Below are 11,954 nucleotides of genomic sequence, written 5' to 3'. Positions count from 1 at the left end.
TCATCCCGCGGCTCGGGTAGACCTCCCGCAGGCACGCCTGCGGGAGGTCCACTGGGTCGGTTCGCAGCCCGGTTTGTAAGAGGCCGCGGACCGGTACCGGGCCGCGGACCGGGGGTTGGGGACCCCTGAATTAGGGCACTTACATTGATTCCTTAAATGAGGAAGACAAGAAGTGTTTGTTAAGCCAGCTGAAAAAGTAAAGTACACGGACTTGATTCTTACATCTCTTGTTTCCTGGGATGAAAGAAGTAGGAATTCATCTCTTGAAATCTAGTCCCAGTAGCTACCCAGCCCCCAGAGAATAAAATATAGCTGCATGGAGACAAACCCATCTAGCTCATCTTCACTCTACAGGCTTCGGAATCTCTCTCTGAACAAGCCCTTTCATCTCCAGTGAGATATTACCCCAGGAGCTGGCTGAAATCTACCCTCCCCCTCTCTCAGTCAAGGCAACAGGACAAGTGCATTGCTGCCTGTGCCTGCCTGCTGAGCTGCTGAACTGTAATGGTCAGAGATCGCACCAGCACAGAAGTATATTGAAGATGAACCCTGGCTCCCAGGGCCCGGGAGCGGGACACTAGCAGCCCCTCCTGGCGGGAGGTCGCTGGGACCCAGCAGCGCAGGTGGTGCCTGAGGGGGCCAGGGCCAAGGCAGGGCGCGTGGGGGCGCAGCAGGGCCGGAGCCTGCTCCTGGCACCTTCAGGGGCGGGGGAATCCAGTCAGTACCAGGGCAGCAAGGGGAACCGGGGGCTGCTGGCCTGTAGCCGGGGCCAGGGCAGCTCCCTCATTCTGTCTCCCCAAATCTACCGCCGCCCTCACCAGCCAATGCCGCCTCCCCCGGACTCACACCTAGGCCAGGAAACCAGAAATGAGAGACAGGCTGCCTGCCACGCCGCATCCTAATGCCTCCTCCCCGCCAGCGAGTTCCTGTGGCGCGGGGTCCCGCGGGCTAATTGCTTTGTAAAGGAACGTTTCCCTTGCCCAGGGGCTGCCTCTGCCTTTCCCTTAGCAGCTCCCTGTTCTTCCATCAGGGTGACCAGGTGCACCAAGGCACCTGCTCCTGCCCCTTCCTTGTTTTATAAACCTCCAGCCTGGCCCCTTTTGTCGCATCTCTACACAGCCCTGCTCTTTGCTTCCCTCCTCTACGTCTCTCCTTTCCTCTTGCTCTGTCCCCCTATTCTTACCACCCCCATCCCACCCTGTTCTTCCTTTGCTCTGTCATCCTGTCTTCCCCTCCTCCCCCCACCCCGGCTTATTCTCCCCCATGCCCATTGGCATCCCGAGCTGGCTCCAGCCCCCACCTCGTCTCCTTTCACAGCCCTGCAGAGGGGAGGGGAGGGTTCCCCACACTCTCACTGCACAGGGAGGTCAGGCGGAGCAGGGGAACCTGCTGCCAGGCTCCAGGCTCCCTGGGCTCAGTGGGCGTTTGGAGGGGACAGAGTGCAGGATCAAGCAAACACCCCCACCCCCACCCCCACCCCGGGCCGCTGGCGGCTTTTACCACACACAGCCCTGGCAGCACACATGCGCCAGGACCCTGCACCGGCAAACTAACACCTGGCTTCACAGCGCGTGAGCAACACAGGGCCCTCTCCTCTCAGCCCAGCCCTGCCTCCGAAGGAGGAGCCCCAGGTTCCCAGGTGATTAACAATTTTAAATCAAGACAGGGCTATTTTGTAAAACAAAAAAAAAGAGTTGCTCTATTTCAGCCGAAGTCACGTGGTGTGCGTTATACAGGCGGTCAGACCAGGTGACCCCAATGTGCCCGCCCGGCTTTGGAATCTGTTTAAATACTGACACGTATTAAACGCTGAACACAGGAGTCACTTATCCGCTGCTGCAAGCCACCCGCCACGCTCCATCCATTTGTATTGTCCCATTAAAACCGGAGCTTTTCACTTCAATATTCATTTGCTGCCAGTTCATGCTCCTGCGATCGTGACGTCCTGCTGCAGTGCAGTCACTTTATTGTAACCTCTTATCCAGGAACAAATCTGGCTGGATTGTCACGCCTGGGTTTACCATCGGCACTGACGCACCAGGGCTTGGCCTTAATTGCCTTAGCAGGATAAGGTGAAATCAACAGACCCCCTAGTCTCCCAGGTGAATTGGCCGTAGCTCATTAAAAATCAAAGACCAATCCTCCCCTTGGCTACACCTGCGCAGCCCCCCAGCTTGGCTGGCTGTGAGCATGGGCAGGCCAGGGGCAGCTATTCACACTGGAAGCTGTTGGCCCATTCAGCGTCTCCCTCCTGCAGATTGCCCCGCTGACCCCTCAGTGTTTCTGCAGACCGGCTCTCTCGCCTGTTACGATTTCTTCTTCCTGTGGCTGTGTTTGTGCTTGAGGAGGTGCTGCATGCGGATGTAGGTCTTCCCACACTCGCTGCATTGATAGGGCCTCTCTCTCTCCATGTGGATTTTCTGGTGGTCCACGAGGTGGTGGTGCCGGTTGAAGGTTTTGTGACACTGGGCACACTGGTAGGGCCGCTCCCCGGTGTGGATCCTCTGGTGCCGGATGAGGTCAGAGGGACGGGTGAAGCTCTTGCTGCAGTATGGACACAGTATGAGCGACCCCTTGCTGCGGTCAGCGTGCATCCTTTTGTGCACGACGAGATACCTCCTCTTAGAGAAGTGCTCCATGCACTCCCTGCACGTGTACGTCCTTTGCACAGGAGGCGGCTGGAATTTGCTCAGACTCGATTTGTGACCCAGTCTCTTGAGCCGTTTGGTGATACCGCTGGAACCGTCTTCCGTCTGGCTTCGGGGCTGGGACTCAGGGGGAGCCGCTTGGCCTGAACGTTCCTGAGGAGCAGAGAGCGTGCAGGCCCCCGCAGCTGTCTGGTGTCGCAGATGCAGCAGAAATTTCTGCTTGGCTCTGAAACTTTCCCCACAGCGTGTGCACTCGTACACCAGCTCGTTTGCATGGCCCTTCTGGTGGACAAACAGTCTCTCCCGAGTGCTCTTTCTCTGGTGGTGGATCAGGGCCCCACCCCGGTGAGCGGAGGTCACTGTCCTGCTCTCTGTGTGGCTTCTCTGCTGTGTTACTGAGCTGCATGCAACCTCCTGGGCTGTTACCTCCTCAGGATCCTGGAAATCCTCCTCTTCAAATCCTCCCAACATCGTCCCCAGCACCTGCAGGTTTTCAGAAAGTTCCTCCCCAGGGTCCTGGACACGCTCCCAGGATCCCACGACAGCTTCCTCTTGTGCTCTCTCCAGCGCCATCCCTGGCACATCCTCCACTTGCTGCACCTCGGTTTTGATCACAATCCCTTCATCAACAGCTGGAAATTAAACAGAATCCAGAGATTACTCACTCCATCGGTTTGGCATGAAGGAAACCTAAAGGGCTGGACTTTCCTGATTCCTAAGCTCAGGGGCTGGGTCCCGTCTGAGGCCAGCACGCTGGCATGATGCTAGGCCGTGGCTGTTCAGAAAGAGGCAGACATTTCCCACCTCAGTGTTTACAGAGCTTAGGAAATGACCTGCTATGGGCAGAGTAAAATTGACCTCTGGGCTTTAAGTGATGCACAGGCCTCACGCTGGGTCACTGCCCCGGGTGAGTCGCACCAAAGACTCTCCTGTTGGGTAACTCCCTTCCAAAGCGGCCTCAGGTTTCTCTCGGAGAAGACAGGCTTTGGAATCACCCTTGAGTTATCCCGGTATGCTTCTCTGAGGTGTTGTCATGGAGAGCCTGACGTTAACAGTGTGGGACATGGAGGCTGGTTTGACTGGTCAGTGATTTAACAAAGTCACTTGACAGTTCCTCTCTGGCTGAGACCTGAAGTGATGAGGTTCAACCCCACATGAACTGTAAGAGCCACGTTCCAAAGCTCTCTCATTGCAGACAGGGAACGACACTGCTGGCAGACTCTGCCCCGGCTGCCCCAGAGAACTAAACAGGAAACAATGGGCACATTTGAGTGCAGCGCTGGAATAGCAGCTGGCTGTTTTTATTTAGCTGATTTCAGTCGTTTCTAGTTCTGAACAACCTCAAAGCTAGGCTGAAAGAGCAGCCAGCCCCCTACCATCAGACACGATCACTGGAGTTACACAAGGGAGGAACGGGACCAAATGCACTCCATTCAGCCCTGTGTGATTAGAGCAGCTGGTCAGGGGGGGGAATATAATGAACATACCAGTATCAGGGGGTAACCGTGTTAGTCTGTATCCACAGGAACGAGGAGTCCGGTGGCACCTTAAAGACTAACAGAATTATTTGGGCATAAAAAACCCACTTCTTCAGAGGCACTTAAGGTGCCACTGAACATACCAGCTGTTCCTTCTCTGAAGCAGAAACAGCCAGTGATCGCACACGCCATGGCATTTCTTACTCTTCACAACCCTTTCTGCTGGACAAAGGGATTTACAGTCATTTCTCTACCCCTTGGGACCATCTGCGTCACATAAAGGCCTGTCCTGAAATCTTCAGGCAGAGAGACAGGCCTGGGAACATCACGCCGTCACCTAAGCAGCTTAGTACTGCCGGGGGCCAAGGCACCTAATGAGTTACAACAAAACACAAACGCTGGTTGCTCCAAATACCTTCGTCAGAGGGAAGAGGAGGAGACCGGCTCTGCTTCACTGAGTCCTCCGAACACTCGGAGGAAGGACGGGTGATGGGAGGGATTAACTGCCTGCAGTTGGTTAGGACTGGTAGGAAGCCATGAGGAACATCTGCTGTGAAGAGATGACAAGTGCTGGTTACCACTGGCTTACATACAGCAAGCAGGCACTTGTAAAGACAGGATTTACTGCTCTTGCCGTTTCTGGCTGGGTTAGTCTGTTACTCACCTGGGCTGCAGTGTGGGTGTTCTGCTGGGATTTTACTTTCCTCCAAGGCACCTTGATCCTGCACATGTGGCTCCTCCTCTTGTTTGATCTTTGACAGAGCGTCACTTGTCAACCTGGGGGATTCCGGCCCTGAGAAAGAGAATTACGTCGTTTTACAGATAGCCACCGATTTAAAAGCAGCACCTTGGGTTTGTGCTGGCCATCCATGCAGGGCGCGGGGATTTCATCCTCACTAATGTTTGCAAAGCACTTTGAGCTCCATGGGAAGACGGGTTTGGAAAGCAAGTCACTAGTTACTCACGGGGGGGATATACTTCATCAGTTATGGGTGGTGTCACAGCCTAGTGAAAAGCACAAGTGTCATTTTCACTAGGTCATCACACCGCAGTGAAAATCCAATCCCATCAACACAATGTCACCGTGTGACAGACCTCATTCCCTGAGACTAAGAATCCCTGGGTTCTCAGCCTGAGGCTCACAAATTGGTCACAGTCACTTCGCCTCTAATCAGAGAACCTAGGTAGCAGCGTTTGTTTGGCCTGCACATGCGCTCTCCCTCCCTCGTGGCCTGCCTGGAGGCATCTCAAAAAAACATCGTTACTGCACAAGGTGAGTAACGTCCTCTTCTTCTTTGAGTAGCGTCCCTATGGGTGCTCCACCGCAGTGACTTCCCAGCGGTATCCCCCATGGCGGGCTGGGGCTTCGGGGTGGAGTCTGTTACTGGTGATGGTGCTGAGGAACCGAAGAGTCCCGAGTAATCGCGTAGTGTTCCGCGAAAGCATGGGCAGAGGCCCAGGTTGCTGCCCTGCAGATTTCTGAGATGAGGATGTCTTTAAGAAACGCGACCAAGGTAGAAACGGCTCTTGTGGCGTGCCTGCGGCTTCCTGACGGGGCAGCAGGTTACGCACATGGTAACAGTGGTTAGTGCAACCGGAGACCCATCTCGAGAGTCTTTGAGCTGATATTGTGGTGCCTCGGGATCTTTCTGCGAATGAAAGGAAGAGTTTAGGAGACTTCCTAAAGTCCTTAGTCCTGACCAAATAAAATGCTAGGGCTCTCCTAACAGCCAGCACATGCAGTCTTGCCTCTCTGTTGTCACAGTGTGGTTTTGGAAAACAGGCGGGGAAGTGAATTAGTTGGTTCATATGAAAGGACGAGGTTATCTTGGGTAGCAGCGTGGGATGTGGCCTCAGGGTGACTCTGTCCTTAACGAAGACCGTGAACAGCGGCTGTGCCAACAACACTGCTATTTCCACATCTGCTGTGCTTGGGTAATGGCCACAAGGAATGCTGTCTTCACGGACCGGTGTAGGAGGGAGCAAGTGGCCATGGGTTCAAAGGGTGTTCTAGTTAGTTTTCAGAACCAAGCTGAGGTCCCATGTTGGAGTGGGTGATCCGACCTGTGGGAAGAGGTTTCTCACGCTTGTGAGGAATCTGCCTGTTGCTGGATGGGCGAATACTGAGTGTCCGTCCACCTGAGGGTGAAAAGTTGCTATGCCCACTAGATGTACTTTAACTGCGAGCTGAGAGAGAGACCAGACCTGAGACCTAGAATAGAATCTAGGATCAAAGGGAGGGAGGAAGATATGGGAGCCACGTTTGGAAGCTAAGAATGCCACACTCAGGGCAGACTGCAAGAAACGGGGCCCGCACTCCTCCAGAACTGGTGGTTTATTCTATAATAGAGTCACCAAACCAATATCAAACGAGCTTTTGTAGCACCACACTGGTTAACAAGAAGCCAAACACGGTCCCCTTTAAGCGTTCCAGTCCTTGGCTGCCTAATCGGCCTCCTTGGGGGGCATGAAACATTTTTTGTCTGCCCTCTTGCAGGTTGATGCAATGGAGGTGTGTCTGCCAGATGGCCTTGGCAGGGTCTAAAAGCACCTCACTGACTGGGAGGGCAATTCTGGAAGAGGAAGAGGTGTGCGGTACGTCCAGCAATTTGGGGTGTGAGTCTTTCACTTCCTTGAAGGGAGTTTGCAGAGCCTCAGCCACCTCTTGGAAAAGCTTAAAATCATCAGCTAATGATGGAGGAGGGGGCATCACCACCTCATCAGGTGAGGAGGAGATGTTCATCGGTGGGGTGGTTTTCACCTCTAGTCTGGCCTCCTGTTGCTTGAAAGTTTCTTCCCAAACCTCTGGGGCTCTGGATACAGAGTCCAGAGGGGATCGTCTGGTGGACTCTCAGTGGGAGATTCTAGATCCCCAAGAGGTGTGGGGCCTGTAGGCTGCCCGTGGATCCCAGCAAGGCCACTGAAGGGGAAGGGCATGGGTGGCACTGCCCACAGGTGACCATACCAGGAAGATTGGGGATCTCAGCGTGGATGCAGCTGTGTAGGTCTCAGATGCTAAAACAGAGGGTTGTGACCTAAGACCAGAGACAAGCGATCCTCCTGGTCACTGTCTGACTCCCCGCTGGAGTAGGGTGGGACTGATAAGGGCGCTGGAGGTGAACACCCCGGTGCTGATGGTGGTTCTGTGGACCGAGATGGGCTCGGTGCTGGAGCTGGGTACCAAGTAGTGGGGTCTCTCGGGACCTTACGGTTGTGGAGGAACCAGAGAAGCAGAACTCCGGTGACATGACTGTGGTCGCTGCTGTCAGGGACTGTTGTTGATGCTGACTCGGTACCGACGGCCTTTTATGTGCGGCTCATTCCGACAGGAGCTGCTTTGAAGTGCTCCATGCCAAGGATCTTTTTGTTGGCACCAATTTTGTAGAGACGGTACCGACAGTGGTGCCCGTTCCCCAGCCTGGGTCCCATGGGTCCCCAAGGCATTACGTGGGTCCCTAGGCATATGGAGCTCTTGGTGCCACTCCTTGCAGTCACTGGTGCCAAAGTGACCGAACACACCAGGGATCCCCTTTGGCTGGTCAAGAGCTTGGTTTGAGGGCTTGCAGACTTTAGAGGGGCAGTCAGCCGACTTTCTCTGCAATTCTCCCTCTCTGGAGGTTGAAGGCTCTGGAGATGACCTTCATCCTGGAATGTATTCGGGACCAGGGTCAGCACCCTCCACGGAAAGGCGTTTCAAGTTTTGTTGCCGGTTCTTTTGGGATCTAGCCTTCAGCTGCTGGCAGAAGCTGCACTTCTGCGGAATACGTGCCTCTCCGAGAGACGCGGGACACAACAAGAGTGTCCATCCATCCCTGGCATTGCCTTCCTGCAGGAGAGGCGCCTTTTAAAACAGGGCGGGAAACGGTCATGTCCCTACTTAGGCACCAACTTTATGGGTGCTCTGGGGCTGGAGCACCCACGGAAAAAAATAGTGGGTGCTCAGCACCCCCTGGCAGTCACCACCATCAGCTCCTTCCCTTCCCCCCAGCACCTCCTGTCCACCGAGGATCAGCTGTTCAGTGGTGAGCAGGGGGCAATGGGGAGGAGCGGGGGCAGGAAAAGGTAGAGCGAGGCAGGGGGTGGAATGGAAAAGTCAGGGTGGGGCATGCCCTAGGGGCAGGGGTGGAGTGGGGACAGGGCCTGGGGCGGAGCGGAGTTCGAGCACCCTCGGGAAAGGGGCTCTCTAGGCACTACAAACGCTAATGGAAATGCTAAGAACTAAAAATGACTTGTTCCGTTCCCGGGCCAAGGGCGACTGAGAAGGAGCAGTGGGCGGTTCGCCTGTGCAGCGCTGGATGACCTCGAGGCAGCCCACGAGGCGGAGAGGCCGCATGTGCAGGCCGAACAGAGACTGCTACTGAGAGTCTCCAATCAGAGGCCCAGACACAGCTACAGTGCAGCACCCAGAGGGACGCTAACTGAAGAAGCAGCAGCACTCACCTGTGCAAGGCTCCACGGGGATTTCTACTCTCTCTGAGTCCTGCTGATCCCGGATACATGGCTCTTCCCCTTGTTCAATACGGGCTAAGATGTCAGGCTTGGAAATGGCATAATCTATTTCAAAGAAAAGAATGAGAGCAGGGAACACGACATTACAAAGAATTGCAGGTTTTCCAACGAGCACAGAATGGCGGGAGCACGGCTCTTTAGAAAATCTGGCCCCGGTGGTGGGGGCTGAGCATTCGAAAATGTGGCTCTTAATCTCTCTGGGCCTCAATTCTGCATCCATACTGCCCTGCCTTACAGGGGTTTGTGAGGATGAGGCACGTGGGTGCTACCTACAGTGACGGAGCGTGGATCAGAACCAAGAGAAGTCAGAAGTGGACATCATCAGATTTCTGCAAAGACGACTCGGGCCGGAGCAGATACATGCAATTATTATCCAGCGGGAGAAAGCACAGGACATGGAGAGCTCAAGCCACCACTGGGTAACTTTCACTCTGTGTTCCTATGAGAGGATGCACAGAGTTGTAGCTCTCCAAGATTTTCTGAAAGTTCAAGTGCTGACCTAGCAAAATGCAACGCAAGTGGAGGATAACTCCGAGCTGGATTCCAGCCCATGAACTGCACACAACTTACCGCTTCTAACGAAGGAGGGAAAACGGATCCTTACCCAGCGAGATCAAAGTCTCATAATTCCCCTTCATCACGTTCTTGTAAAGCTCCTTCTGCCATTCCTCTAAGCTCCCCCACTCCTGCTCGTTGAAATACACTGAGACGTCATCGAACGTCACCGGCACCTGAAATCACAAGCGTTGCATGCTCACGCCTGCTGCTTTTGTTCTATCCTGTTAACAGCTCCTTACATCTTTTATTAGTTATGAGACAAGGAGCACAAACAACCCCCAGCCCCACTGTCACCACAGACAGTCACTAGCCCTCTGGACAAGGCAAGGCAGCCTTACTTCCGTCCCTGTACCTTAAAAGGACTTCAGGACCTCCCCGCCTCCAGGGGATCCCTGCACTGCTGTTGCTTAAACCTTCATCCCTCTGCAGGCTGCTGACAAACCTCATTGTGTACGTGCTGGGGCCACATACATCACAATTTGCAACTATAGTGACGCGGCTCGTGGGGCATCCCCAAGTGGTCCCAAGATTTCACAGCATGGTGGATGAACAAGACCATCTGATAATTCTACATTATATTTTGCTGGCATCCCTCGGCACGAGCTGGGACACAGTTACCTGGGGGACCAGCCCTTTAGTGCCTGGGGGGAGTCTCAGGATCCAGAAGTTCCTGTTCTTCAGCAGGTTCTCCACGTTCTCCAGCCTCCTCTGCAGCAGATTATTCTCCTGGATCAGAGTCTCCAGCACGGCCCACTTACTCTCCAGCTGGTTCCCAAACTCCACCACTGTCCTCTCACAGTCTATTAGTTTCTTCTCAGTCATCCCCGTTCTCCCCTCCAGGTTCAGCCACCCTGTGGTGTGAGCCTCCACCTTCCTCTCCAGGGCTTGGACTGAAGTCATTACAGCCAGGGAAATCGCTGCTGTGCCCAGCTGAGTTTCTCTCACAGTTTGTTCCGGGACGGCAAGGGGTTGGAAAGGCATCACACCCTGTTGCTGCGAGTCCGTTTTGTCCTGTTTGCAAGGACAGCAAGTGAAAACTGAGCCAGAGATAGAACCAGGATCTAGCTGCAGAGGCAAAATTATGGTGACCAGATGTCCCAATTTTATAGGGACAGTCCTGATATTCAGGGCTTTTTCTTACATAGGCACCTGTTACCCCCACCACCACCTGTCCCGATTTTTCATACTTTCTATCTGGTCACCCTAGGCACAATAAAGAGCTGCTCCCATGCTCCATGCTGCTGAGCACTTCCCAGGTTTCAAAGTTTGCTCGCACTCCCGGTGTGGCAGGCACAGATCGCCTGATATTTTCATCATAGGCTGCAGGTGGGATCGCAGACCTTAGCACGTGAAATCTGGCGGGGAACTGACTACAAGACTCAAGAGGTTTATTATGGCCCCATTCGTTACCTGCAGTTCTATTAAGTGGGTGGCCGCATTTTTAGATCCCGGCCTTGGCAGCAACCAGGGTCCAGGCAGAGTCAGAACCAGGGCCGGCTCCAGACCCCAGCACGCCAAGCGCATGCTTGGGGCGACATGCCGCGGGGGGCGCTCTGCCAGTCGCCGGGAGGGCGGCAGGCGGCTCTCCCGCAGGCGTGCCTGAGGAGGGTCCGCCGGTCTGCGGATGCTCCACCGGAGCTGCGGGACCAGCGGACCATCTGCAGACACGTCTGAGGGAGGTCCCCCAGAGCCGGGTGCCGCCCTGCTTGGGGCAGCGAAATCGCGAGCGCCGCCCCTGTTCATTACCCACCTTCCAACTCCCGTGGGCACAACCCGCCCCGCGGTGCCCATGGGGGAGCCGGGCAGTGCCGGCCCGGGAGAGACGCCTTGGTGGCCCCGTAAGAGCCCTGAGCGCCCCCGCTGGCCTGGCCGGCCCCGAGGAGCCCCCGACAGACGGCGGCGAGCGGCCGGGTCGGTGTTCAGCTGTCCCGGGGGCCGCTCTGTGGCCCGCCCGGGCCGGGCCCGCTGGCACCGCACCCGTGACACCCGAGCGGCGCTAGGCCGCGGCCTCCGCTCGGACACGGGCCGGGTCCCCACGCTCCTGCCCCGGCCGCCGAGCTCATGTCCCGCTAACCCGGAGGGGACCGCGGCGGGCGGCAAACCCCGGGGAGGAGAAACGGGCCGGGATCGCCCCGCCCCGGGGCTCAGCCCCCGCCCGGCCGGGCAGCCCCGCGCCCCCCGCGGCCCGGCTCCCGGGGCCCAGGCCGGGCGGGGCGGGGAGAAGCTCCCGGGGCCCGAGGCTCCCCCGCCCGCCGGGCCCTCACCTGGGCAGCGGCCCGCTCGGCCATGGCCCCCCCGGGGAGGCGGGCGGGGCTTCTCCAGCGGGCCCGGCCCGGCCCGGCCGAGCTCCGCTCCCGCTCCGGGCTGGGCAGGGTCCCGGCGCCGCCTCGCCACGGGCCGGGGCAGGACACGGCTCACCACGGGGATGGGCGGCTTGGGGTGTGCACTGGGCATGCGCACGAACCGCGCATGCTCAGTAACAGCTGATGAAGCCACGGCCCTTCCTCCTGCCCTTACTAGCCCTGGGCTTCTGCTGGCTGCTTTGTACAGGGGGGCGGGCAGGGGCCGGAAATTGACTGGGGGCGGGGGAGGGGGTGTCAAGCAGCTGGAGGCAGGGTTAGGACAGGGGCTGGGGGGAGGAGGGAGAGGGAGTTAAGCCCAGGGGTCAGGGGCTGCCAGAGGGTAAAGCCCCAGCACAGGCAGGGGCAGGGGGGTGACAATTACCCCAGGGCCGAGCCCCCGGGGTTTGCAATGGGGGGGG

General features: G+C 56.6%; 1 protein-coding gene across 5 annotated transcripts; it reads right to left on the bottom strand.

The window, feature by feature from the left end:
• Positions 1-214: 214 nt before the first annotated feature.
• On the bottom strand, positions 215-11,715 carry LOC123363140 (zinc finger protein 777-like). Of its 5 annotated transcripts, none has more exons than XM_045004003.1 (7): positions 11,612-11,715; positions 9,812-10,204; positions 9,240-9,366; positions 8,567-8,680; positions 4,791-4,919; positions 4,542-4,676; positions 215-3,280 (listed from the first exon to the last, which is right to left on the bottom strand). In XM_045004003.1, exons 1-7 carry the CDS (start codon positions 11,645-11,647, stop codon positions 2,307-2,309), a joined length of 1,908 nt encoding a protein of 635 aa, XP_044859938.1. In that variant the 5' UTR covers positions 11,648-11,715; the 3' UTR covers positions 215-2,306. The 5 variants fall into 5 exon arrangements, with proteins under 5 accessions (XP_044859938.1, XP_044859936.1, XP_044859937.1 ...); XM_045004001.1 differs by having other exon boundaries at positions 9,812-10,258; positions 11,458-11,702; XM_045004002.1 differs by having other exon boundaries at positions 4,542-4,673; positions 9,812-10,258; positions 11,458-11,702.
• Between the last annotated feature and the right edge of the window lie 239 nt (positions 11,716-11,954).

The sequence above is a fragment of the Mauremys mutica genome, chromosome 2 (assembly GCF_020497125.1).
Source record: "Mauremys mutica isolate MM-2020 ecotype Southern chromosome 2, ASM2049712v1, whole genome shotgun sequence".
NCBI classification, from domain to species: Eukaryota; Metazoa; Chordata; order Testudines; family Geoemydidae; genus Mauremys; species Mauremys mutica.
Note: the sequence above shows the minus strand (reverse complement) of the source record. Positions and strands in the feature narration are given on the sequence as shown.